Here is a 27,855-nt window from a genome sequence, read left to right on the forward strand (position 1 = left end):
CTCACTCTGCCATCACAACTGACAACATCACTGTCCTTCCTATCATAAAGCCTTGCAATCTTGGCATTACCCTTGACTCTTGCACCCCTCCAGGAAGCCAATTAATTTACTGCTCTTCTCCTAGGAGCTCTTCACCTTCAAAAACTACCAATCAGTCATATCTATTGAGTGTTTACTGTGTGTAGAGCACTGCAGTAAGCACTTGGGAGAATGCAATATAAGAGTTGGTATCCATGTTCCCATTTCTTCTTCCTCCTAACTGCAAATTACTTCAGCATCTGTCTCCTCCACTAGATCTTAATTCCTTGAGGACAGGGAAAGTGCTATTAAATTCTATTTTATTCTCCCAAGCACTTAGTATAGTGCTCTTCACACAGTAAGCACTCCATAAATATCATCATTACTGATTTGAGTGCAGACCATTTCCTATACTCCCTTCCTTTAGTGCTCTGCCTACAGAAGTTGCTCAGTAAAGACTGCTGAAAGAAATAAAGATAAATCCAACCTATAGAAAGTCAGCTGAAATTCTCATACTTAGAGTAGCCATACGTGGGTTTTTCAAATCCTTTTTCAAAAACTTAATCAAACAAGACCTTTCTGATTCCTAAGTGAGGCTCACCAATCTATTTCTAATCTTATAGACTGTAAGCTCTCTGCGGGCAGGGAACACGTATCTATCAACTCTGGTATACTGTATTCTCCGAAGTGGTGAGTACACTGCTCTACACGCAATAAGTGCTCCGTAAATACAACAGAGTGAGTGATTGATTCTGAAGCCAGGCTATTGCTGAAAGTCCCTGACCTTCTTGGGCCTATTTTATTAAAACAAAGAGCAGCATCCAACCGAACGATTAATCATTCTAATGATTGCCTGTATGCGGTCCATTGAACTAAGGGCTTGGGAGAGAAAATAGATACGGTCCCTGCCCTCAATAAATTTCTAATCTAGCAATGAAGACAGATACCAAAAATGTATGCACATTGGCATTTGTGGTGCCCTCCAATAATTCACAGAGCGAGAGAGGAGAAAGAAGGAAAGGTGGTTATGTTCATGGGTTGGTGTATAAATAGTAGGGGATGCATGATATGCCCAGAAGTGCTACAGTGGTTGGAAGTATTCACAAGTGCTTAGTTGCTGAGAGGGTATTAGTGGGTATATAACCTGGGGAGAACAGAAATTAACTGAGGAAGGCCATCGAAGATGTGACTATTGAGCAACAGGTCAAGAAGCAGCATCGTCTAGTGGAAAAAGCACGGCCCTGAGAGTAAGAGGACCTGGGTTCTAATGCGGGCTGCACTACTTGCCTGCTGCGTGACATTGGGCAAGTCTCTTATCTGTGCCTCAGTTTCCTTATCTGTAAAGGGGATGCAATACTAAGTGTCTTTCCTCAAAACTGTGAGCCCCATGTGGTACAGGGACTATGTCTGACCTGATTAACTAGTGCTTGACACATAGTAAGTGGTTAAGAAATTCTTTCATTATTATTTTTGTTAGGTTATAGGCGATAGAGACAAAAATAATGCAAAGTAGGGCTAGTGTGAGTCTCCTAGAAAAAATCCAAACTGATTCATTAAGGAGAACAAACTTTATTAATAACGATAACGATGATGGCGTTTGTTAAGCGCTTTCTATGTGCCAGGCACTGTACTAAGTGCTAGGGTGGATACAAGCAGATCGGATTGGACACAGTCTCCTGTCCCACGTGGGGCTCACAGTCTCAATCCCCATTTTTCAGTGAGGTAACTGAGGCCCAGAGAAGTGAAGCGACTTGCCCAAGGTCACACAGCAGACAAGTGACAGAGCTGGGATTAGAACCCATAACCTTCTGACTCCCAAGCCTGTGCTCTATCCACTACGCCGTACTGCTTCCTAAACCATCTAAGCCATCAGGAAACAGAGCTAAATGCAGCCTTAATTTTTGAGTCTGCAGACTCGATATATTTAGAACCAGACAGATCACGCAAAGTATTCAGAATTTTTACTTCGAGTGCATCACGAGAGTGAAGGGCGGATCCGGCTTTAAACACTCACATAGCATCTTCCTCAACATACGGAAAACTGAGGGAACGCGGCAGGATTTCAAAGTCATCGCCATCGTCGAGACGAAAGGCGAAAAACGAAACCGAGGCAATGATCAAGAATATCATCGACCGGATCTTCCTGGAATCACAACGTGGAGATGGAACACGACGTGGCACAGCAGATGATTTTTACAGCCTGCCAGATAAAAAAAAAAAATAATGTGCAGATTTGCACCAGGCCCTCTGCGCGGTTCTAATATGCCTGATGAAAGCATTTCGTTCCACCAGGAGATCTGGACTCGGGAAGTTACTTAGTCAGTCTGGCTTTCCTGAAGAGATTCTGAGAGTATTTCAGAGCATCATCATCAATCGTATTTATTGAGCGCTTACTATGTGCAGAGCACTGTACTAAGCGCTTGGGAAGTACAAATTGGCAACATATAGAGACAGTCCCTACCCAACAGTGGGCTCACAGTCTAAAAGTGGGCTCACAGTCAGCGGTCGTCCTATCCTTAACCCGTCACCAACGGGATAAAATGGGCTGTGGCGTGAATCCGATTCTATTCAGCTGACTCCTTGAGATCAGCCTAGAAGATGCAGACATTCTCTTCCTCAGCTCAACGGACTTCAAACAGCATTCAAGTCCTTCAGGCGATCCTTCGAGATTTGCTGTTGCCTGATGAGTGCACCTTAGAGGCGTGTCCTAAGTGCTTAGGTCAGTGCTCTGCACATAATGCGCTCAATAAACACCCTTGATGATAGAGGCCCGTACCCAAGAAGCCCTTGAGCCCTGCTCAATGAACCAGGCATTACAGATGGATGAGAAGCCTGAGGGGAAGAGAAGTGTTGAATCGACTTGGAAATTAACTGTAAATTATTTCAGCATCTATCTTCAGCCAAAAATCGAAACCTTGTCATGAAAGTCGGATATCTAGGCAGCCCGGTGACCAGTGAAGAAATGATAGACAAGAGAGAGAGACAATCAATCAATCGTATTTATTGAGCGCTTACTGTGTGCAGAGCACTGTACTAAGCGCTTGGGAAGTACAAGTTGGCAACAGATAGAGACGGTCCCTACCCAACAGCGGGCTCACCGTCTAGACGGGGGAGACAGACAAAAAAACACAATGAGCACGTCCTTTGGGATACCGTCAAATGGGGCGTGGAAGCAGTGTGATATTAGGGTCTGGGTCAAATGGTATTTATTGAGCACTTCTGATGTGGATAGCACTGCACTAAGCCCTTGGGAAAATTCACTAGAGCTGGTAGACATGCTCCCTGCCCTCAAGTAGCTTAGTCTACCTGACCTTCTCTATGGCTGGACTCCAAACAAACACCCCAACAGGCTCCTTGAGCAGTCCTATTAGTTTCCGTGTTCAGGCTGCATTTATCAAATGGAGGTAGAGGATCACAAACAACCAAGTCCTAGAACAAAATCAAGTTCCTGAAACATTTATTTATTGAGCGCTTACTGTGTGCAGCGCACTAAGCGCCTGGAAAGTACAATTCAGCAAAAAAGAGAGACAATCCCTGCCCACAGCGGGTTCACAGTCTAGAAGGGAGGAGACAGACATCAAAACAGCAAAGTCTAGTGGGAAAAGCACAAGCCTAGAGACAGAGCACCTGCGTTCTAATCCTGGGATGGCCATTTGTCTGCCGGGTGATCTTGGGCAAGTCATTTCACTTCTCTGTGCCTCATTTTCCTCATCTGTAAAATGGGGATTTAAATACCTCCTCTCCTTTTCCACCTAGCCTGTGAACCTCATGTGGGACAGGACAAATGTGGCCAACCGAATTATCTTGTATCTACCCCCGTGCTTAGTACAATGCTAGGCACATAGTAAGTGCTTCACAAATACCACAGTTATTATTGTTAACCTAATGCTGAAGCTGTGCTCACTCCATCACACCTACACTGAGTAAGATGGCAGCAGGATACCCAGATAACTGCTGCACGGTAGGTAGAGATGGGGAAATACAAAAGCTAGGACGGAGAACACATTTTCAGGATACCGTAATAGACCCCAGAAAAAGCCAAATCCCAACTGAAAACTGGGATTCAACTGTCGCGGGAAAAGCAGCGAAGCACACGGCAGTGGAGAATGCAGTGGCTCTTTTGGAGTAGAAGTCTGGCTCATGAGATGAGGAGAAAAAAGAGAAAGCAGCACCTCAGGCAGAAAAGGGTGCATATGTCAGCCCAAAAAGAGATTGTGGATTGTGCTTGTGGCTTGACTACAAAAGACAGTTCTCTCTCTCTCTGTGTATATATATATATATATATATATATATATACATTCACAACTTCTATATAGCATCATCTGCATGCTGTAAGTTGCAAATTTATGCCTCCTAGAGGGCCGTATATCTGAACTGTGTTCATTTAGGTTAACAAATTTAACACAAAATGTTCTACCTAATAAGTCATTTATCCTCAAGTTTAGTAAACCATTATATAGCAGTCATTATTAGCACAATTCAGAGATCACCTATCGTGTGTAGAATATTGTACAAATCGTTGCGTAGTGTCGATTCTTCATCTTCAGCCTCACTGTAAAAGTCATCTGCACATTTTCCTCAGAGCAATCAATGAATGAAAGGGAGTTCATAAAACACGCGGAGATATCCTTAGCTAAATTTTTCTTTCTTCGCCTTCACATTATCACTAACATTAATTTTCTCTAATTTAGGGGTTGGAGACGTGGGAATCACATGTGGCTATTCAACTCCATACACATGCATGGATAGCATGTGTGTAAACACATGCAGACTTGAATACGACGCTATTGATGAACAAGAATATGCAGTATGTATCATCAGCAATGGTATTTATTGAGCACTTATTGTACTAAGTACTTGGGAGAGTACAATTTGACAGAGTTGGTAGAAACATTCCCTGCCTACAAGGAGCTTATAGCCACGAGAAGCAGCGTGGCTCAGTGGAAAGAGCGCGGGCTTTGGAGTCAGAGGTCATGGGTTCAAATCCCGGTTCTGCCAATTGTCAGCTGTGTGACTTTGGGCAGGTCACTTAACTTCCCTGTGCCTCAGTTACCTCATCTGTAAAATGGGGATTAAGACTATGAGCCCCCCGTGGGACAACCTGATCACCTTGTAACATCCCCAGCACTTAGTACAGTGCTTTGCACATACTAAGTGCTTAATAAATGCCATCATTATTATAGTCTTGATGGGTGGAAAAATGATGGTGAGCACTTTGCCACAATCTTGTTTCCACCCATCTAGGCTGTAAAATCAACTGTAAGATCATCATGTTCAACATGATGGTGGCAAAGTGCTTTTGTTTCATCACTGGGGAAGCAGCATGGCACAGTGGATAGAGTATGGGCTTGGAGTCAAAAGGTCATGGGTTCTAATCCTGGCTATGTCACTTGATGATGATTATGATGGTATTTGTTAAGCGCTTACTATGTGCCAAGCACGTAGTAAGATACATGCTAATATATATAAGGGATAGATACAAACTAATCAGGTTGTCCCACATGGGGCTCACAGTCTTAATCCCCATTTTACAGATGAAGTAACTGAGGTACAGAGAAGTGAAGTGACTTGCCCAAAGTCACACAGCTGACAAGTGTCGGAGCCGGGATTAGAACCCACGTCCCCTGACTCCCAACCCCGGGCTCTTGCCACTAAACCACGCTGTGTGACCTTGGGCAAGTCATTTAACATCTCTGGGCCTCAGTTACCTCATCTGAAAAATGGGGTTTGAGACTGTAAGCCCATGTAGAACTAGGACTGTCCAACCTGATAAACTTGTCTCTACCCCTGCACTTATTACAGTGACTGGCACATAGTAAGTGCTTAACAAATACCACAGTTATTATTACCTCAAACTCACTATGTCCATAACAGAACTCATCTTCCCACCTAAACCCTGTCCTCCCCATGACTTTCACATCACTACAGACAACACTGCCATCCTTCCGGTCTTACAAGCCTGTAACTGTGGCATTATCCTGACTCTTTCTCACTCTCATTCAAGCACTTAGGTGCTCTGCACAAAGTAAGTGTTCACATATGTAATTGATTGATTCACCGTATTCAGTCTGTCACCAAATCCTGTCAGTTCAACCATCGCAACATCACCAAATCCACTCTTTCCTCTCTACCCAAACTAGTACCATGTTGCTCCAACACTTACCCTCTCCCGCCTTACTGAACTCCCTGCTTCCTGTCTTTCCCCACTCCAGTCCCTACCTCACTCTGCTGCCTGGAGAATTTTCTAAAAAAAAAAAAAATTAAGTCCATGTTTTCCCACTCAGCATCAAACTCCTTACCTTCAGCTTTAAAGTACTCAATCTCCTTGCCGCTTCCTATCTTACCTTGCTAATTTCCTTCTACAGCCCAGCACAGACACTTGACTCTAACGCCAACCTACTCAGTATACCTCGATCTCATCTATCTTCCTGCCCTCCCCCCTCATCCACATCCTGCCTCTGGCCTGGAACACCCTCCCCATTTTTCAGATCCGATAATCACTCTCCCCACCTTCCCAGCCTCCAAGAAATCACATCTCCTCCAAGAGGCCTTCCCTTTTCCCGTTCCCTTCTGGGTCATACTTGGATTGGTACCCTTTATTCATCACGTCCTTAACCCCACAGCTTTGAGGTACATAGCCGTATTTTATATTCATAATAATAATAACGATGGCATTTATTAAGCACTTACTATGTGCAAAGCACTGTTCTAAGCTCTGGATATCTGTCTCTCCATCTAGAATGTAAGCTCCTTTAGGCAGGGAACAAGTCTACCAAATCTATTATATTATACTCTCCCAAACAGTTAGTACAGTGCTCTGCACACAGTAAGGACTCAATAAATACAACTGATTAATAAATGAGAGGTGGTGGGGGAGGGAGGCCTTGTAACCTCCCCGGCGCTTAGAACAGTGCTTTGCACATAGTAAGCGCTTAATAAATGCCATTATTATTATTATTATTAAGAAAAAACCCTGCCCAATACTGACAATGGACACAGAACAAAGGAAATAGAGAAGGCTCCGTGAAGGTCCTTTGTTCCTTTTTTTTAAAAAAAAACCTGCCATTCCCCCCCCCTCATTTTTCTTCCCATTATCCAGTCTATCACTCCTCTCACTCAATTTTCCAGTCTCGTTTGCAATAACTCAGAGGAATCTTCAGCACTTGATGTGAAACAACGCACTTGCTCTCACCCAGAAGACATGCTGGCTCTACTCAGGTTTTACAGTGACAAAAAAAAAAAAATTCAAGTGACATTTACCAATATATCTTCCCTAAGTCATTTATTGAACCTAGCAAAAACCTTATAGAGAGAAGAAACTAGCGGTCTTTCTACAATGCTCATAGCACAATGGTTGCTAAATATATACCTATCAAGCCAAAGACCTGGAGAGCAGAAAACCCTGTGGGGAAATAGGACACAACTTTTACCATTTGTTCAAGTATCTCCGTGCCATTTGCTGAGGTTTTCATCCTGCGACCAATTTCTTAGCCTGCATTGACCTTCAGCTAGCTCTGGCCTCTGAGTCAATCATGAAATGAATTACTTCTTTATAGACCCAGAGTCCAAAGTACCCCAGCTTAAGCAGTTCATCTTCATATAGAGGAAATTTTGGTATTCCCTATCCCTAATCTGTGCTAATGTCTGGCTTCCCTATAGACTAACCTCCTTGAGGGCAGGGATCATAGTATTGTACTCTCCCAAGTGCTCAGTACAGAGTTACGCACACAGTAAGTGCTCATTAAATACCTCTGATTGATTATTGTGGGGCAAGGTCATCTGTTTATTGCTATATTGTATCTCCCAAGCTCTTGTATCGTCCCCAGAGCTTCGTACAGTGCCTGGCACATAGTAAAAATAATGATGATAATAATGGTACTTGTTAAGCCCTTACTATGTGTCAAGCACTATTCTAAGCACTGGGGGTAGATGTAAGCTGACAAATACTACAATTATTATTATTATTAATACCCAAGACCCTGGAGTCAGTAAGTAGACTGGAATAGATACTTGGCCCTCAAGAGTCCTCCTTTTTTTTTTTTACACCACAACTTTGCCCCTACGTAAATACAACTGATTGATTGATTGACATGGACGGGCCCCAGAAGTAATGTATATGTATATATTTTTTTTTATTCCACTGCTTGTGAATATTCCTGTCCATCTCCACTGTTTAGACTGCAAACTACTTTGGGGTAGGGGACACGGCTTGTTCTTCTGTTGTATTTACCACATGTTTAGTTTAGTGCATTGCCTAATAATGATGGTATGTATGGTGTGGTATTACTGCAGAAAGTATTGATGGTATACCATATGATATGATATTTGTTAAGTGCTTACTCTATGCCAGGCACTGTACTTAGTGCCGGGGTGGAGACAAGCAAATCAGTTTGGACACAGTCCCTGCCCCACCTGGGGCTCACAGACTTCATCCCCATTTTACAGATGAGGCCTAGAGAAGTGAAGTGACTTGCTCAAGGTCACACAGCAATGTAAATTCCAGGTCACTCCTACTTCGGCCCGGTTCACTTATGGTTCAGCTCATCTCCTAACACCAGTCTGGCACAGGCCGGGGCTGATTTCAGCGGTTAGAACGGTGCCTGGCAGATAGTGAGTACTTAACAAATACCCTAATTATTATTATTGGTATTATTCACGACAAAAGCGAAGCACAGGAGGACAAGGTGGAATGACGGCAGGCAAAGTGGAAGCATCAATGGTCTATCAGTTAATGGGTGTCTTCCTCTGGCAGGAGGAGAGAACAGTAGCAGCCAGGTAAATCTACTTAGAAAGAAAGAGGAAGCTATGGATGCTGTTTTCAGTCATTCATTCAATCATATTTATTAAACACTTACTGTGTGCAAAGTACTGTACTAAGCACAGGGGGAGAGTACAATAGAATGACAGATTCATTCCCTGTCCACAATGAGCTCACAGTCTAGAGGGGGAGACAGACATTAATGTACATATATAAATAAATTACAGATCTGTGCATAAGTGTCAGGAGGCTGGGAGGGGGGATTAATGAAGGGAGCCAGTCAGTGCGACACAGAAAGGGGTGGAAGAAGAGAGGAGGGTTTAGTCAGGGAAGGCTTCTTGGAGGCGATGTGCCTTCAATAAGGCTTTGAAGTGGGGGGAGAGCAATTATCTGTCTGATATGAAGAGGGAGGGCGATCCAGGCCAGAGGCGGGATGTGGGCGAGAGGTCAGCGGCAAGACAAACGAGATGGAGGTACGAAGCAAGGTTTATATTTGTGCCTTTTTATCTTGTTTCTTGAGATCAGCTGGGAAGTTAATGGGACATTTAGCATTTTGACAAGACATAGCTGCAAATATTTAGAAAATGACTATAAGGCTGCAGTAGGTGATACGTCACTTGTTAACCAGTCATATAACTTAAGAATTAGTGATTACAGTATTTAAATATTTACGTGATTTCAGAACAGCAGCATAAAAAAATATGTCACATTTGGTTGAAAGGCTAAAATCAAGTTTACTCATATAACGTTCCTTAAACAGAAATTTGGCACAAATGGAAAATATTGAGTGAAGTCTCAACATATGTCACAAGAAACCGCAGAAAGTCCTTCAACTTACATGTTTTATAATAGTCATTTGGGTTTGTAAATTGACTATTTGTTGAAGGCGCTATTAATGGGATAGGAATATTACGAGGGAATGACAAACTGCCATGGTAAATTCAGTGTAATATATCTATTATTCAAATCAGTCAAGCTTAAATGGAGCTGTTGACACAAATTGCTCTTCACGAAATCTGAACTGCTTTGGAAAATAGTTTTGACGCAAGATTTGATTTGAATTTCATCTGCTGGGTGATGGAATCATTTGTAACCCAAACTAATTCCGTGTCTGCTTGTTCTGACGACTATTACTGGAAATATTGCCATCGAAATCTTTTACCTCTCCACAGCATCATATCCACTCACCAGCAGTGAACAGATTAGTACATAAAAATGGATTCCTCAATCAGTGGTATTTATTGAGCGCTATGTGCCAAGCACTGAACGAGGCGCTTGGGAGAGAACACTGCCGTAGAATCAGTAGAAGATCCCTGCTCTCTGCTGAAGAGGAGCTCGTGGCCTAGTGGGAGTCAGTCAATCGTACTTATTGAGCATTTACTGTGTGCAGGGTGCTATATTAAGTGCTTGGGATAGTACAATATAAAAATGTAACACATTCTTGGCAGTCTTACAGTCTAGAGGTGAAAGGGAGAGACATTAAAATAAATTACTGATAGAGAAATGGGGGGATATACATAAGTGTTATTGGAATGAAGTGACTATCAAGTGCTTAAAGGGTACGGATCCAATATACAGTGAGTCTCATCAATATATATGCCTATTCATTAGTTATCACTAGAGAAGCAGCGTGGCTCAGTGGAAAGAGCATGGGCTTGGGAGTCAGAGGTCATGGGTTCTACTCCCAGCTCCACCACATGTCCGCTGTGTGACCTTGGGCAAGTCACAACTTCTCTGAGCCTCAGTTACCTCATCTGTAAAATGGGGACTGACTGTGAGCCCCATGTGGGACAACCTGATCACCCTGTATCCCCCCCAAGCACTCAGAACAGTGCTTTGCACACAGTAAGTGCTTAACAAATGCCTTCATTATTATTATTATTATCTTTTTTCTTCTTTCCTCAAGTCAGTACTGCAGTTTGGTTTTTTTTAGGACTGATAAATGGTGACTAAGCTATTGAATAGTAATGATGGATCTAGTAGCAGTCGTCCAGAGCTTTAATTTTTTTTATAGTATTTGTTAAGTGCTTACTGTGTGCCAGGCATTGTACTAAGTGCTGGGGCTGTTATTGTTGTTGTCTTATGCTGTTGAGTTGTGTCCAACCCATAGCGACACCATAGACACATCACTCCCAGAACGCCCCACTTTCATCAGCAATTGTTCTGGTAGTGTATCCATAGTTTTCTTGGGAGAAATACAGAAGTGCTTGACCATTGCCACCTTCCACACAGTAAACGAGTCTCTGCCCTCGACTCTCTCCCATGTCTCTGCTGCCCAGCGCGGGTGGGTTTTGACCTGTAGCAGATTGCCTTCCACTCGGTAGCCACTGCCCAAGCTAGGAATGGAACGGTTGACTCTCCCTCCTGTAGACAAGACTGGTAGAGTACTGGAAACTCTCGGTGTACGATCTCCCCCTTTTAGACTGTGAGCCCACTGTTGGGTAGGGACTGTCTCTATACGTTGCCAACTTGTACTTCCCAGGCGCTAAGTACAGTGCTCTGCACACAGTAAGCACTCCATAAATACGATTGATTGATTGACCCCGAGAGGGCAGTGCTAGGGTGGAGAAAAGTTAATCAGGTTGGACCCACAAGTCTGTCCAAGGGGCTCACAGTCTTAATCCTCATTTTACAGGTGAAGTAACTTAGGCGGAGAAGTGAAGTGACTTCCCCAAGGTCACACGGCAGACAGGTGGCAGAGCTAGGATTAGAATCCAGGTCCTTCTGACGCCCAGGCACGGGCTCTTTCCACACTATGCTACGCTGCTTCTCTTCCTTTATACCATGTATAAGGTATACCTTATACCATGTGCTCTGCACACAATAAGCACTCAATAAATACGATTGGTGATGATGATGATGATGTTCTTGGCGAGGGAGACAAGTTTCATGACTGTGATGCTTGTTCTGGGCTGGAAGGGAAAGGTGGCACCTTGCCTAGCTTCCACCTCCACCTCTTTGCTGCTAAAACAACCCAGGGTAGGTGCCCCCAGGAAGGCAGGCTGGATTTGGAGGGATAAGGCGGCTAGGGGGTAAAGAATGAATGAATGAGAAGCCAGAAGCAAGGAAGAGGTCACCCTGTATGACCCTTTGCTCTCAGGGGACAGTTTGAACTGTTGAAACCATAAATCCAAAGAATTTTCTTTAAGAGACTCTCATGTGGTATGGATTGCCTCGGCCCCTCCCTTTTATTTATTGAGCATTTATTATTTATTTATTGCATTTATTGAGCACTTGCTGTTCGTAAAATGGAAAACGTCCTATAAAGGGACAGTATTACCTGGCAAATTAGTCTTCATGATATCAATGCCAACTTGTCGCTTAGGTTCGGCAGCTAGAACTGCATAGTCCCCTTGGTGGGAGATGTTAAAGTTGAAATTGGGATGAGTACTGCATAGATCATTTGCAAGGACTGGTTTTCCCTTCGATGTTCTTTGCAAGAGTATTTCGTTCCAAGGGATATTCAATTTTTCTGCAATTAACTTCCTTATCAGCAGACGTCCGGCCTGTGAAGTGGACACAAACAATAGGTATTCTGTAATGCCTACCAATTATATGAAGTATCCTTATGCTAAACTCATTTTTTAAAATATTGAAATGAAATTTACTTGGAAAATTCCCTCAACACTTTATATTAGTGCCAAGATAGGCGGCATAAGGCCACTTTATTAAATAACTGATCATTTTAAAGCACGTTATGAACGTACCAATGCTCCTCCTTTCTTACAGACTAATATCGAAACATCCCTGTGGAAGTGCGTGGGCCTAGGAGTTACGGGACCTGGGTTCTAATTCTACTCTGTTACTTGTCTGCTGCCTGATCCATCAGTCGTATTTACTGAGCACTTACTGTGTGCAGAGCACTGTACTAAGCACTTGAGAGAGTACGATACGACCGAGTTGGTAGACGCACTCCCTGCCCACAACCTTGGGAAAGTCACTTAACTTCTCTGTATCTCACTTCTCTCAGCTGCAAAATGGGGATTCAATACCTGTTATTCCTCCTACTTAGACTGAGAGACCCATGAGGGACCTGACTACCAGTGTGTACGTTAGTACATTGCGTGGTACTTAGTAAGCGCTTCATAGCATAAGTATTATCATAATTAGTAGCAGTAGTAGTAGTATATAAAATCCTCTAGACTGTCAGCTCGCTTTGGGCAGGGAATGTGTGTTTACTGCTGTAGCGTCATCTCCCTAGTGATTAGTACATTGTTTGGCACATAGTAAGTGCTTAATAGCATAAATTATTATCATAATTAGTAGTAGTACTATAGAAAAATCCTCTAGATTGTCAGCTCACTGTGGGCAGGAAATGTGTCTGTTTATTACTGCAGCATCCTCTCCCAAGCGTTTAGTACACTGCTTGGCACACAGTAAGCGCTTAATAGCATAATTACTAACATAATTAGTAGCAGTAGTATATGAAATCCTCTAGATTGTCATCATCATCATCAATCGTATTTATTGAGCGCTTACTATGTGCAGAGCACTGTACTAAGCGCTTGGGAAGTACAAGTCAGCAACATATAGAGACAGTCCCTACCCAACAGTGGGCTCACAGTCTAAAAGGGGGAGACAGAGAACAAAACCAAACATACTAACAAAATAAAATAGAATAGATATGTACAAATAAAATAGAGTAATAAATATGTACAAACATATATATGGGCAGGGAAAGTGTGTGTTTACTGTTGTAGCATCCTCTCCCAAGCACTTAGTACATTGCTTGGCACACAGTAAGCGCTTAACAGCATAATTACTATCATAATTAGTAGCAGTAGTATATAAAATCCTCTAGATTGTCAGCTCACTATGGGCAGGGAATGTGTTTACTGTTTGTGTCCTCTTCCAAGCGCTTAGTACATTGCTTGGCACATAGTAAGTGCTTAATAGCATAATTATCATCATAATTAGTAGTAGTATAGAAAATCCTCTCGACTGTCAGCTCGCTATGGGCAGGGAATGTGTGTTTACTGTTGCAGCGTCCTCTCCCAAGCGCTTAGTACACTGCTTGGCACATAGTAAGCGCTAAATAGCATCATCAATAAATACGATTGATGATGATGATAATTGTCATCATAAATAGTAGTAGTATTATAGAGAATCCTCTAGACTGTCAGCTCGCTACGGGCAGGGAACGTGTCTGTTTATTGTTGTAGCGTCCTCTCCCAAGCGCTTAGCACAGTGCAGCGCCCCAGAAATACGAGCGGATGCAGGAATGAATGAAGGAGGCAGAAGCAGCAGCGTGGCTCAGTGGAAAGAGCCCGGGCTTTGGTGTCAGAGGTCATGGGTTCAAATGCCACCACTGCCACTTGTCAGCTGTGTGACTTTGGGCAGGTCACTTCACTTCTCGGGGCCTCAGTTCCCTCATCTGTAAAATGGGGGTTAAGACTGTGAGCCCACCGTGGGACAACCTGATCACCGTGTATCCTCCCCAGCGCTTAGAATTGTGCTTTGCACACAGTAAGCGCTTAACAAATGCCATTGTTATTACTAAATCCTGCCTCTGTCACTTGTCAGCTGTGTGACTTTGGGCAAGTCACTTGACTTCTCGGGGCCTCAGTTTTCTCACCTGTAAAATGGGGGTGAAGAACAGTGTGACTTTGGGCTAGTCACTTGACTTCTCGGGGCCTCAGTTTCCTCATCTGTAAAATGGGGGTGAAGAACAGTGTGACCCTGGGCAAATCACTTGACATCTCAGGGCCTCAGTTCCCTCATCTGTAAAATGGGGGTGAACAGTGTGACTTTGGGCAAGTCACTTGACATCTCAGGGCCTCAGTTTTCTCATCTGTAAAATGGGGGTGAAGAACAGTGTGACCTTGGGCAAGTCACGACTTCTCGGGGCCTCAGTTTCCTCACCTGTAAAATGGGGGTGAAGAATGGTGTGACTTTGGGCAAGTAACTTGACTTCTGGGGGCCTCAGTTCCCTCATCTGTAAAATGGGGGTGAAGAAAAGTGACTTTGGGCAAGTCACTTCACTTCTCTGGGCCTCAGTTTTTTTTGATGGCATTTATTAAGCGCTTACTATGTGCAAAGCACTGCTCTAAGCGCTGTTCCCTTCATCTGTAAAATGGGGGTGAAAAGTGTGACTTTGGGCAAGACACTTGACTTCTCGGGGCCTCAGTTCCCTCATCTGTAAAATGGGGGTGAAGAACAGTGTGACTTTGGGCAAGTCACTTGACTTCTCGGGGCCTCAGATCCCTCCTCTGTAAAATGGGGCTGAAGAAAAGTGACTTTGGGCAAGTCACTTCACTTCTCTGGGCCCAGTTTGATGGCATTTATTAAGCGCTTACTATGTGCAAAGCACTGTTCTAAGCGCTGTTCCCTCATCTGTAAAATAGGGGTGAAGAAAAGTGTGACTTTGGGCAAGGCACTTGACTTCTCGGGGCCTCAGTTCCCTCATCTGTAAAATGGGGGTGAGGAAAAGTGTGACTTTGGGCAAGTCACTTGACTTCTCGGGGCTTCAGATCCCTCCTCTGTAAAATGGGGGTGAAGAAAAGTGACTTTGGGCAAGTCACTTCACTTCTCTGGGCCTCAGTTTGATGGCATTTATTAAGCGCTTACTATGTGCAAAGCACTGTTCTAAGCACTGTTCCCTCATCTGTAAAATAGGGGTGAAGAAAAGTGTTACTTTGGGCAAGGCATTTGACTTCTCGGGGCCTCAGTTCCCTCCTCTGTAAAATGGGGGTGAAGAACAGTGTGACTTTGGGCAAGTCACTTGACTTCTCGGGGGCCTCAGTTCCCTCCTCTGTAAAATGGGGGTGAAGAAAAGTGACTTTGGGCAAGTCACTTCACTTCTCTGGGCCTCAGTTTGATGGCATTTATTAAGCGCTTACTATGTGCAAAGCACTGTTCTAAGCGCTGTTCCCTCATCTGTAAAATAGGGGTGAAGAAAAGTGTGACTTTGGGCAAGGCACTTGACTTCTCGGGGCCTCAGTTCCCTCCTCTATAAAATGGGGGTGAAGAAAAGTGACTTTGGGCAAGTCACTTCACTTCTCTGGGCCTCAGTTTGATGGCATTTATTAACCTATTACTATGTGCAAAGCACTGTTCTAAGCGCTGTTCCCTCATCTGTAAAATAGGGGTGAAGAAAAGTGTGACTTTGGGCAAGGCACTTGACTTCGCGGGGCCTCAGTTCCCTCATCCGTAAAATGGGGGTGAGGAAAAGTGTGACTTTGGGCAAGTCACTTGACTTCAAGGGGCTTCAGTTCCCTCATCTGTAAAATGGGGGTGAAGACTGGGAGCCCCCCGTGGGACAACCTGATCACCTTGTAACCTCCCCAGCGCTTAGAACAGCGCTTGGCACATAGTAAGCGCTGAATAAATGTCATTGTTGTTATTATTATCATTATTAAGGAAGGTACCATGGCTGCTTTGGCATCGCGGGCAAAGACGAATTGGCCGATGCGGGCCTTCTCCTCGGGCTGGACGGAACGCGCGGCCAGGAGCCATTCGGCGCGGCTCGGGCCCCAGGCGCCGCAGGGAAAGGCCCAGCGCACGCTTTCCATGGGGATGGACGGACGCCCCCCACCGATCATCTGTTTTCGGGGGGCGGCGGGACCGTCCCCGGACCCTCCGATCCCACGGATGCCCCCGGATTCCCGCGGATTCCCACGGATGGCGGCGGATTCTCCCGATCCCTCCGGGAAAACCAGCAGTCAGGGATCGGCTCCCCCCAACCTGGACCAGACGTCGACGTCGCCGACGAGGCCCCGCCCCCTTGCGCGTACGTCATCACGCACGGCCCTGACGCACGGGCCCCATCCCGCCCCGGCCTTCCTAATGACCATGACATTGGTTAAGCGCTTACTATGTGCAAAGCACTGTACTAAGCGCTGAGCCCTGTTCCATCCCGGGACACGGAAAGGGATGGTCGATTCCCACGGGGCGGAGGGGGCGGGAAGCTTCATCCTCCTCTTGCACGGCACTGTTGGCACCCTCCCGAAAGAGGGGGCAAAGGTCAAGCAGGCGGGGCTAAAGGGCCAGGCAACCAATGGCCGCCGGGGGCGAGCGTGATTGACAGGGCCGCCGGCCAATGGGAGGCCGAGGAGCGGGAGGGCCAAGCCTCCCGGGGCCCAAGACGCCGAAGGGAGAGGTTGCAGGTGGGTGAGCGGCGGTGGCACGTGCCTGGGCATCCTGCCAACCGCCTGCTTTCATTCATTCATTCATTTATGCATTCATTTATGCATTCATTCATTCATTCATAATCATTGTACGTGGCCCAGTGGAAAGAGCCCAGGCTTTGGAGTCAGAGGCCGTGGGTTTAAATCCCGACTCCGCCAACTATAATAATAGTAATAATAAATGGCATCTATTAAGCGCTTACTATGTGCAAAGCACTGTTCTAAGCGCTGAAATTAGCTGTGTGACTTTGGGCAAGTCACTTCAATCAATCAATCGTATTTATTGTACTAATAATACTATAGTATTATATAGTACTATATATTATATAGTACTATAGTAGTACAATACTAATTTATTGTACTAAGCGCTTGGGAAGTACAAGTTGGCAACATATAGAGACAGACCCTACCCAGCAGTGGGCACACAGTCTAAAAGGGGAAGACAGAGAACAAAACCAAACATACTAACAAAATAAAATAAATAGAATAGATATGTACAAGTAAAATAAATACATAAATAGAGTAATAAATATGTACAAACATATATACAGGTGCTGTGGGGAAGGGAAGGAGGTAAGATATGGGGGATGGAGGGGGGAAGGAAGAACTTCACTTCTCTGAGCCTCAGTTTCCTCATCTGTAGAATAGGCATTAAGATTGTGAGCCCTCCCGTGGGACAACCTGATCACCTTGTTACCTCCCCAGTGCTTAGAACAGTGCTTTGTACATAGTAAGCGCTTAACAAATGCCGTTATTATTATTATTATTATGGTATTTGTTAAGCTTGTTGAGAAGCAGCGTGGCTCAATGGAAAGAGCCCGGGCTTTGGAGTCAGAGGTCATGGGTTCAAATCCTGCCACCGCCAACTGTCAGCTGTGTGACTTTGGGCAAGTCACTTCACTTCTCTGAGCCTCACTTCCCTCATCTGTAAAATGAAGATTAAGACTGTGAGCCCCTCGTGGGATAACCTGATCATCTTGTAACCTCCCCAGCTCTTAGAATAGTGCTTTGCACGTAGTAAGTGCTTAACAAATGCCATTATTGTTGTTATTATAATGATGGTATTTGTTAAGCTTGTTGAGAAGCAGCGTGGCTCAATGGAAAGAGCCCGGGCTTTGGAGTCAGAGGTCATGGGTTCAAATCCCGACTCCACCAACTGTCAGCCGTGTGACTTTATGCAAGGCACTTAACTTCTCTGTGCCTCAGTGGCCTCATCTGTAAAATGGGGATGAAGACTGTGAGCTCCCCATGGGACAGCCTGATCACCTTGTAACCTCCCCAGCGCTTAGAACAGTGCTTTGCACTTAGTAAGTGCTCAACAAATACCATTATTATTATTATTATTATTATTATTATAACGATGGTATTTGCTAAGCTTGTTTAGAAGCAGCGTGGCTCAATGGAAAGAGCCCGGGCTTGGGAGTCGGAGGACATGGGTTCTAATCCCAGCTCCGCCACTTGTCAGCTGGGTGACTTTGGGTAAGTCACTTCACTTCTCTGGGCCTCAGTTCCCTCCTCTGTAAAGTGGGGATTGAGACTGTGAGCCCCATGTGGGACAACCTAATTACCTTGTATCCCTCCCCCCAGCCCTTAAAACAGTACTTTGCACGTAGTAAGCACTTAACAAATGCCATTATTATTATTATTATTATTAAGCGCTCCCTATGCGCCAAGCACTGGTCTAAGCGCTGAGGTAGTTCACTCCCTTGGTGACCTCATTCACTCCCACGGCTTCAACAATCATCTCTACGCTGATGACACCCAGATCTCCATCTCCTCCCCTGTTCCCTCTCCCTCTCTCCAGGCTCGCATCTCCTCCTGCCTTCAGGACATCTCCATCTGGATGTCTGCCCGCCACCTAAAGCTCAACATGTCCAAGACGGAACTCCTTGTCTTCCCTCCCAAACCCTGCCCTCTCCTTGACTTTCCCATCTCTGTTTACGGCACTACCATCCTTCCCGTCTCACAAGCCCGCAACCTTGGTGTCATCCTCGACTCCGCTCTCTCAGTCGCCCCTCACATCCAAGCCGTCACCAAAACCTGCCGGTCTCAGCTCCGCAACATTGCCAAGATCCGCCCTTTCCTCTCCATCCAAACCGCTACCCTGCTCGTTCAAGCTCTCATCCTATCCCGTCTGGACTACTGCATCAGCCTTCTCTCTGATCTCCCATCCTCGTGTCTCTCCCCACTTCAATCCATACTTCATGCTGCTTCCCGGATTGTCTTTGTCCAGAAACTTTCTGGGCATGTTACTCCCCTCCTCAAAAATCTCCAGTGGCTACCAATCAGTCTGTGCATCAGGCAGAAACTCCTCACCCTGGGCTTCCAGGCTGTCCATCCCCTCGCCCCCTCCTACCTCACCTCCCTTCTGTCCTTCTCCAGCCCAGCCCGCACCCTCCGCTCCTCTGCCACTAATCTCCTCACTGTGCCTCATTCTCGCCTGTCCCGCCGTCAACCCCCAGCCCACGTCATCCCCCGGGCCTGGAATGCCCTCCCTCTGCCCATCCGCCAAGCTCGCTCTCTTCCTCCCTTCAAGGCCCTACTGAGAGCTCACCTCCTCCAGGAGGCCTTCCCAGACTGAGCCCCTTCCTTCCTCTCCCCCTTGTCCCCCTCTCCATCCCCCCATCTTACCTCCTTCCTTCCCCACAGCACCTGTATATATGTATATATGTTTGTGCATATTTATTACTCTATTTATCTTACTTGTACATATCTATTTGTTTTATTTTGTTAGTGTGTTTGGTTTTGTTCTCTTTCTCCCCCTTCTAGACTGTGAGCCCGCTGTTGGGTAGGGACTGTCTCTATGTGTTGCCGACTTGTACTTCCCAAGCGCTTAGTACAGTGCTCTGCACACAGTAAGCGCTCAATAAATACGATTGATTGATTGATTATAATGAGAAGCTCTTTTCATTACAAACCAGGTTCATTTGCTTTCCTTTGAAATGACGGTTGTGTTCACTTGCTATACAAAACTCAATATAAGTTCATATATTTCTCGTTTAATAACATTAAATACATGTGATTTTTGACCTTTATTTTTACGGGTCCAAATTCTGCCCGGGAGTAAATTGCCTCCGGCATTTGTCTGGCATATTGGGAAGTGGTGTTATCTCTTCCAGGCTCTGAGCTTACCTTGTAGTAAATTAGCCTGAGAGCTACAATACAACTCCCCGAGTCCCTAACGTAATTATGTTCTTATTGTATTTTCCCCATAAACTGTAATACCCGTTAATTCAGATTTTGGTGGGAATTATTAATCATGCTAGAAATAGTAATTTTCTCTTTACAAATTGAAATTATCTTTTTCTACCACAGACTCTCGGGGCTGCATTCACTTTCTCGTTGTATTTAGGATTGAGTTCATGTAATCGGGGCTGCATTCACTTTCTCGTTGTATTTAGGATTGAGTTCATGTAAGCGTCGAAACACAGTTCTTTAGATTTAGTGTTTTTTTGACCCTCATGCGGGGTACTCTTCAAGTCTTTGTAAGAAAACTTGTACAGTATTCAATTTTGAATGAACGCAGGTTGGGAGAGTTTTTAAGAGTCTGTGGATTGGGAACGACAAGCCAGGGATTGTCTCCTGGTGGGATTTCAGAAGGACTTTGAGGCTGGGGAGAGATGTGGACTGACAGATCTGAAGGGGAGGGAGTTCCAAGCAGGGGGAAATCAATCAATCAATCGTATTTATTGAGCGCTTACTGTGTGCAGAGCACTGTACTAAGCTCTAAGGTTGGAGTGTGGTTGTGAAGGAAGCGGAATGGGAGAGATGAGAACAAGGTTCAGTGAGTCAGTTAGTGTGAGAAGAACCAAGAGTGGAAGCAAGGGTGTCTGTGGGACAAGGGCGTGGATAAGAGAGTAAAGTGGAGAGAACTGGTGGAATATCTTAAATCCCATGGCCTGGCATTTCTGCTCAACACAGGGATGAATGAGTAACAGTTGAGGGTTTTTGAGGGGCTGGGAAATTTGTGGAGAATAACCTTTTATGAAAACGATCCGGCAGCAGAGTGAAGTGTGGTTGGAGTGGGGCGAGAGAGGAGGCTAGGAGACCTGTGGATACTAATAATAAAAATAATAATAATGGTACTTGTTATGTGCTTACTATGTTTAAGCTCTGGGGTGGATACAAGTTCAGCAGGTTGGAGAAGAGGGGGCAGATCCGGGACAAGTCGTGGAGGAAAAACTGACAGAATTGAGCCACAGGCTGAATGTAAGAGTCAAATAGAGAGCTAGGAGTGAAAGATGCTTCCAATGTTGGGAGACAGGGCAGGTGATGGTGTTGTCAAATATGATGGGAAAGTGAGGTGGAAGAGTGGATCGGAGAGGGAAAATCAGTTTAGATCTGGACATACTGAGCAGTGAATAGCAGTGAATATCCATGTGGGCATGTCACAGTGAGAAGAGGAACTGAGACTGCTAAAGAGACAAGAGGCTAATGATATAGATTTGACAGGCATCCATATAGAATCAGTCTCTGGAGTTGTAGAATGAGGTGAACTCTTCACAGGAGTGAGGTAGTGTAAAGTGAGAAGAGAAGGGAACCCAGAACCAAAGTTTTGGTGGAAGAGCCATCAAAAGAGAATGAAAAGAAGCAGTCAGAACAAGGAGAGAAATGTATCGGCAAGCTGTAGACTGTAAGCTCATTGCGGGTAGGGAATGTGTCTACCAACTCTGCTGTATTGTACTCTCCCAAGTGCTTAGTACAGTGCTTGGCACGCAGTAAGCACTTGATAAATACGATTGAGGGGTAAAACCGAGGTTAGACAACATTTCCAGGAGAAAGGAATGGTATTCTGCGCTTAGAACAGTGCCGGGCACGTAGTAAGCACTTAACAAATACCATCATTATTACATAAAGTGTCAGAGGAGAATCAGTCAATCAATTATTGAGTATTTACTGTGTGCAGAGTATATGTATAATCCATTGGAGTTGTCAAGGAGGAGGTCATTGGTGACTCTGGAGAGTGTGGTCTCGGAGCGAGGGGATAAATAACTATTTTTGTACATATAGATGGAAATGAGTTTTCTCATTGAAGCCTTAGGCTGCTTACATTTTTTTCTATTTGTCCTGCATCCTGAGATGCCCCCATCAGGGAAATTCAAGCCCACTCATGGCCCCTTGGGAGGACACAGCACTTTACATATGTTTCGTCATATCTTGCCGATTTCAGCTCAACTCAGAGTTTGAATATGATAACGTGTACCGTTCTGTGGAAACATATACATGAATAAAACCATCCCAATAAGTGATCATTGGTAATTATTGAGCACACAAACTGAATTTATTGCTTGATTAAACATTTTACAAACTGTAGAGTGATAATCCCATAAGAACTAATGGAAAGTAAATGCCGAACAATATTTACAAGATTCAGATTAAGGTCCATAAATGTCTTAGTATAATTGGCTCTCGACAGGCTAAGCCTGAAGTTTTAAAGCTTTATTGTGAAATAAAATCAGTGCCTTTTTTTTCCCCCCGCAGTCAATTCTAGACATAGGTGGAATCAGCCATGGACAATCCAAATGACTCCATTAAACGGTCCATATGCAACGGGATTCCTGAGAAGAAAAGCAACTTCATGATGGCTGAAGAGCATGGCCAGAGAATCTTAAATGTGCTGCAGAGTTTTAGAGACCAAGATATCTTTTATGACTTTAAAATAATTGTGAAAGATGAAATCATTCCATGTCATCGATGCGTCCTCGCAGCCTGCAGTGACTTTTTCAGGTAAAATCATTTCTTCCACCCTCCGTTGTTACAGTAGTAGTACTAGCAGCAGCATTTATTGAGTGCGTGTGGTGCACTGTACTGGACGCCTGGGAAGAACAGTAACAGTGAAGCGATCCATCCCGTGCCCACAAGGAGCTTATACTCTAACAGGAGTGATAAACATAGAAATATTTACAAACAGTGGTCAAAATAAATCAATCGAGCCGCTGTTCATGTAAAAGAGTGCAAAGGAGGGTGTAGAAATATTTACTAGAGTGGTCAAAATAAATAAATTGAGCTGATATATATGTATATGAGTGCTAAGGAGAGTGTAAGCAAGTTCGTGAGTTGGATGAATATCATCTGATGCCTACCCCTCATCTCTGTAATTAGCATGTTGTGGAGAAAAATTGAATCTCCAGAAGAACTTCTTCAGAGAAAAATCCAACTTAAAACCCATCTTAAACAGAGAATCCACTGGAGTTGTCAGGGAGGAAGTTTTCATTGAGAAGCAATCACTGTGGTTATGCAGGATTTCAGTGCTCATTACTGAGTGAGGAATTCATTCGTTCAATCGTATTTATTGAGAGCTTACTGGGTGCAGAGCACTCTACTAAGCACTTGGAAATTACAACCTCCATATGTAATATTATTCATCCTGGGAGATCTTCGGAGGCTTTTGCAATTGAGAAATTAGTGACTATTTTGTCCTGGATCGAAATTAATGTTTGAAGTAATTAGGGTGAAAAACTTTTGCTATGAATTAGTTTCTTAGTGTCTTCAGGTAGGGGAAGACAATGGCATACAAAAGGGAAAATCATCCATATTTGTATCACGTACAAAATAATTTTTTTTTTGTTCTGAATCTTGAGAAAATTGAGAGCAAACCTGGTCTTTTACACTTCCCTCCAAACCCGGTTTGGCAACTAGGAATTAACTGAGGCTACAATTATTTCCTTTGTATTTCTTCACTCGAATTGCTCGTCAGCAGGGTGTGGACAGCGATGGTGATAACATTGGAGGACGGCACAGGGAATTCATTCTCTCCAACAACCTGCTATTCAGTAATCAGGTTTGAAATGATAATAGTAATAATAATAATGAATATTATGGTGCGTGTTAAGCGCTTACTATGTGCCAGGCCCTGTACTAGTAGGAAGTGATTAGAGGGAATTGTCAGATTCATAGGCAGGAGGGAGAAGGGTCAAGGATTATTCAGATAGCCTCATCTCCAGGACCACTTTTAAAGATGGTGTAAGACTCCACAAGGAGATGTGGAATAAGACGGAAAAATGGCATGAAAGGGAGAAGGAAGACCGCAGAAGCATTGTGGCCTAGTGGGTAGAGCACGGGCCCGGGAATCAGAAAGAGCTGGGTTCTAATCCCGGTCTGCTACTTGTTTGCAGTGTGACCTTGGGCAGGTCACTTCACTTCTCTATGCCTCAGTTTCCTCATCTGTAAAATGGGGAAACTACGTCCAACTTGATTAGCTTGATTGGACTGTTTCCAACTTGATTGTGTGACCCTGGGCAAGTCACTTAAGCTCTATGTGCTGCTGACCCAACGGCTAAAGATCTGTGTGCTGCTTCCCCTCCAGTGTACGTCTGGGGAAGCAGGATGGCCTGGTGTATAGAGCCCAGGCCCGGGAGTCAGAAGGTCATGGGTTCGAATCCGGGCTCCGCCACTTGTCTGCTGCGTGACCTTGGGCAAGTCACTTCACTTCTCTGGGCCTCAGTTCCGTCAGCTGCAAAATGGAGATTGAGACTGTGTCCAACCCGATTTACTTGTTTCACCCCAGTGCTTCGTCTGGTGGCTGGCACATAGTAAGCGCTTAACAGATACCACTATTATTATTATTAGCCACTCAGCCTCCATTCTTCAGTCTTAAACCTCCATGAAATGGGAAAACAACTGGAATTTCTCTAAACTTTGAACTAAAATTTTCCACTTGAAAATTCCCGCTCTTACCATCGGTGTTAAAATCAGCCTGGTTAGGAAGCAAAGAGGGCCACTGTTCTCTGTGCCGATAGCAGTACGAGATACCGTGGTAACTTACCACATAATATTTGGAAGGAAATATCATTTCCACCAAATGCAAATCAGAATTTTGTAATCGTTTAGATCGTCTCTGTTCTGTGTTTGCCTCACCTGTTAGAATGTAGGCCCCTTGGGAGCAGGGAATGACATTGTCTATTTAATTTTCCGGACTTTCTGAAGTACTGCAAAAAAAATCCTCTGCAGACATTAGGTTCTCAATAAATATTATCGACTGATTGATGGATACTTAGCAGATCGTAGGGTCAACTCCATTTATTTTTTCGTTATTTATTTTAATGTCTGTCTCCCCCTCGAGACTGTGAGTTCGTTGTGGGCAGGGAATGTGGCTGCTTATTGTTATATCGTACTCTCCAAAGCGCTCAGGACAGTGTTTTGCACACAGTAAGCGTTCAATAAATAGCGATCAAATGAACGAATGAGGGAAAATCCCAGGGGAAAAATCTGAATCTCATCCAGGTAGAGACAAGTACTGTGAATCTCGGGTTCTGAAATACATTCCTGTGGGGTTTTTTTCCAATAATAACAGCTGTGATCTGAAAACTGTGTGTGCTTTTAAATTTTAATCTCCATAATTACAGACCTGGTGTAATCAGAGGCCTGTCTGGCCTCTCCGCCCCCAGATAAGTTGTCATAAATTGCTATTTATGCGTTCGGACATTTTCCCTGTTTTTATTTCAGGGCAATGTTTCAAGTGAACATGAAAGAAAGAGATGGGGGGAGTGTCACCATTAGCAATCTGTCCCCCAAAGCCGTGAAGGCTTTTGTCGATTACGCGTATACGGGAAACACCGAGATAACCGATGACAACGTGGAAATGTTCTTCCAGTTGTCGTCATTTCTTCAGATTTCACTCCTCTCCAAAGCTTGCAGTGACTTTTTAATAAAAAGCATCGACCTCGCCAACTGTTTACAGCTGTTGGCGCTGGCCGACAGCTACGGCTCCAGCCTCTTGTTTGAGCAGACGCTAGCGTTTGCACGGCAGCACTTTTCTTCGCTGCTCGAATCCAGCGATTTCCTGGAGATGAACTTGGGGGTATTGCAGAAATTCCTGGAAGCGGACGAACTGAACGTACCTGACGAAGAAGCTGTGCTGAAAGCCGTGCTTTATTGGACTAAACATCGCTTGGAATCCAGACAGAAGCACCTGCCTCAGTTGATTGAAAAGGTGAGACTGTATCAGTTACCCGAGGAGGCCCTGGAAGGCTACCTGCTCGCCGAAGATCACTTATTCAGAAGCACCGACAGCTTGGCCGCAGTCGAGGAGGCCGTTAAGAGCGTAAGGGCTTCCAGTGGACTCTTTCCAGACGCCCGCCCTTCCACCACCGAAAAATACATATTCGTGCACAAGACAGAGGACGCCGGAGACGGTCAACACACCTTCTGCTATAACATTGAGACGGATAAATGGAAAGTCCTGCCGCAGACTCAGATGCTCGCTCTTCCAGGGTCGAGCCTATCGAGCTACGGCGAGAAGATCTTCGTGACCGGCGGTTGCAGAGGGAAATGTTGCCGAGCTATCCGGCTCCACATCGCCGAATCGTACCACGATGCCACTGAGCAAACCTGGTGCTACTCCCCGGTCAGCAACGAGTTCTCGTTCGTGGCGGAAATGAAGAAGCCGAGGACCATGCACACGTCCGTGATGGCCCTGAACCAGCTGTTCGTCATCGGCGGAAAGACCAGAGGAGCCCAGGACGCCAAAAGCCTCTTGAATGTTGAATCTTACCGGCCCCTCTCCAGAGAGTGGCTCTCCGTGAGCCAGCTGCCCAGAGGCATCTACTATCCCGAAGCAAGCGCGTGCCGTGATATAATTTATGTCCTCGGCTCGGAAGTGGAGATCTCCGATGCCTTTAACCCGTCTCTCGATTGTTTCTTGAAGTACAATGCTGCGACGGATCAGTGGTCGGAGCTGGTAGCGGAGTTTGGCCAGTTTTTTCATGCCACGTTAATCAAAGCGGTGCCGGTGAACCGCACCCTCTACATCTGTGATCTGTCCACTTACAAGGTGTATAGTTTTTGCCCCGATACTTGTGTCTGGAAGGGGGAAGGATCTTTCGAATGCGCGGGCTTCAACGCCGGAGCCGTCGGGATTGAGGATAAAATTTACATTTTAGGGGGAGACTACGCCCCAGATGAAATCACCGATGAAGTCCAGGTCTACCACAGTAGCAGGTCCGAGTGGGAGGAGGTCTCACCGATGCCTCGGGCTTTAACCGAGTTTTACTGTCAGGTGATTCAGTTCAATAAATACCGAGACCCCTGGGCGGGCAATCACCTGTAATTTCAGCACGCGATGGACCGCTTCGAAACCTTTGCCGTTACGGGAGGTGAAAGGCTATTCGAAGCCCGATGTGTTTATTAAGCTGCTGCTTACAGAAATTATGATTAGTTTTACTGTCTTTCCAGCTTAGAATATCACTCACACTATTTCTTTGTCAGGTTTCTGAGGTAGTAGCCTACTAGCTCCTGGAATGAACTTTTCGAACAACAGTGTAATATTAAGACTTCATTTAAAGGATAACAGGGATGATTTTTTCCACTCTCCCTAAACCTCTCAGAGGTGTAAATGTTCGTTAGCAAGCACGTGCGTGGTTTTCATGAACTGTCTAGGCCGACATTGAATCCATTTGAGGTTTTCAGTCCACTTTGCACAACTGCATTTTCCAGGATCGTAGATAACAAAAGACTTCTTTGTTCCCTTCCCTCAAATTTGGCTAGCTATAATTATGCTAGGTGTGCAATATTTGACAGTGCACCTTTGGCTATCAGGTGGTTGGAGAAGCAGTGTGGCTCAGTGGAAAAGAGCGCGGGCTTTGGAGTCAGAAGTTGTGGTTCAAATCCCGGCTCCGCCAGTTGTCAGCTGTGTGACTTTGAGCAAGTCACTTCACTTCTCTGGGCCTCAGTTACCTCATCTTTAAAATGGGGATTAAGACTGTGAGCCCCCTGTGGGACAGCCTGATCACCTTGTAGCCTCCCCAGCACTTAGAACAGTGCTTTGCACATAGTAAGCGCTTAATAAATGCCATTATTATTATTATTATTAAAGACACGTGAAAATGCGAGTCTTCCAACATCCTGAAAATGTGCCCTTGGTGTTACCCAATCTATGCGAACGCTAACCAGGCTAAATTTAAAACACGTGGAAGTGGCCGCTATTCTTATTTACTGACTTTCTACTGAAATCTG

The 27,855-nt window shown here is 44.9% G+C and overlaps 2 protein-coding genes across 4 annotated transcripts in view; one reads left to right on the forward strand and one right to left on the reverse strand.

Moving 5' to 3' along the window:
* AASDHPPT (aminoadipate-semialdehyde dehydrogenase-phosphopantetheinyl transferase) overlaps positions 1-16,466 on the reverse strand; it is a 46,670-nt gene extending 30,204 nt beyond the window's left edge. For both annotated transcript variants that reach the window (XR_005455248.1, XM_038762213.1), the window contains exons 1-2: positions 16,144-16,466; positions 12,057-12,282 (exon numbers count right to left, since the gene is read on the reverse strand). Coding sequence is in view for 1 of the 2 variants with exons in the window: in XM_038762213.1 (XP_038618141.1) it covers positions 12,057-12,282; positions 16,144-16,317 (400 nt within the window). In the remaining variant the exon portion in view is untranslated. The remainder of the gene's footprint in view (positions 1-12,056; positions 12,283-16,143) is intronic.
* Positions 16,467-16,596: 130 nt separating this feature from the next.
* On the forward strand, positions 16,597-27,486 carry KBTBD3 (kelch repeat and BTB domain containing 3). 2 transcript variants are annotated; one of them, XM_038762211.1, is made up of 4 exons: positions 16,597-16,881; positions 22,384-22,629; positions 23,603-23,683; positions 25,348-27,486. In XM_038762211.1, the coding sequence occupies exons 2-4, from the start codon at positions 22,412-22,414 to the stop codon at positions 26,948-26,950; spliced, it is 1,902 nt and encodes a 633-aa protein (XP_038618139.1). In that variant the 5' UTR covers positions 16,597-16,881; positions 22,384-22,411; the 3' UTR covers positions 26,951-27,486. The 2 variants fall into 2 exon arrangements, with proteins under 2 accessions (XP_038618139.1, XP_038618140.1); XM_038762212.1 differs by lacking the exon at positions 23,603-23,683.
* The last annotated feature ends 369 nt before the right edge of the window (positions 27,487-27,855 follow it).

The sequence above is a fragment of the Tachyglossus aculeatus genome, chromosome 20, assembly GCF_015852505.1.
Source record: "Tachyglossus aculeatus isolate mTacAcu1 chromosome 20, mTacAcu1.pri, whole genome shotgun sequence".
NCBI classification, from domain to species: domain Eukaryota; kingdom Metazoa; phylum Chordata; class Mammalia; order Monotremata; family Tachyglossidae; genus Tachyglossus; species Tachyglossus aculeatus.

Excerpts from the sequence above, each read along its gene's own strand:
- KBTBD3 (XM_038762211.1), top strand. The coding sequence starts at position 22,412 with ATGGACAATCCAAATGACTCCATTAAACGGTCCATATGCAACGGGATT. Across the intron at positions 22,630-23,602 it reads GCCTGCAGTGACTTTTTCAG|GGTGTGGACAGCGATGGTGA; the intron begins GTAAAATCATTT and ends GCTCGTCAGCAG. Across the intron at positions 23,684-25,347 it reads ACCTGCTATTCAGTAATCAG|GGCAATGTTTCAAGTGAACA; the intron begins GTTTGAAATGAT and ends TTTTTATTTCAG.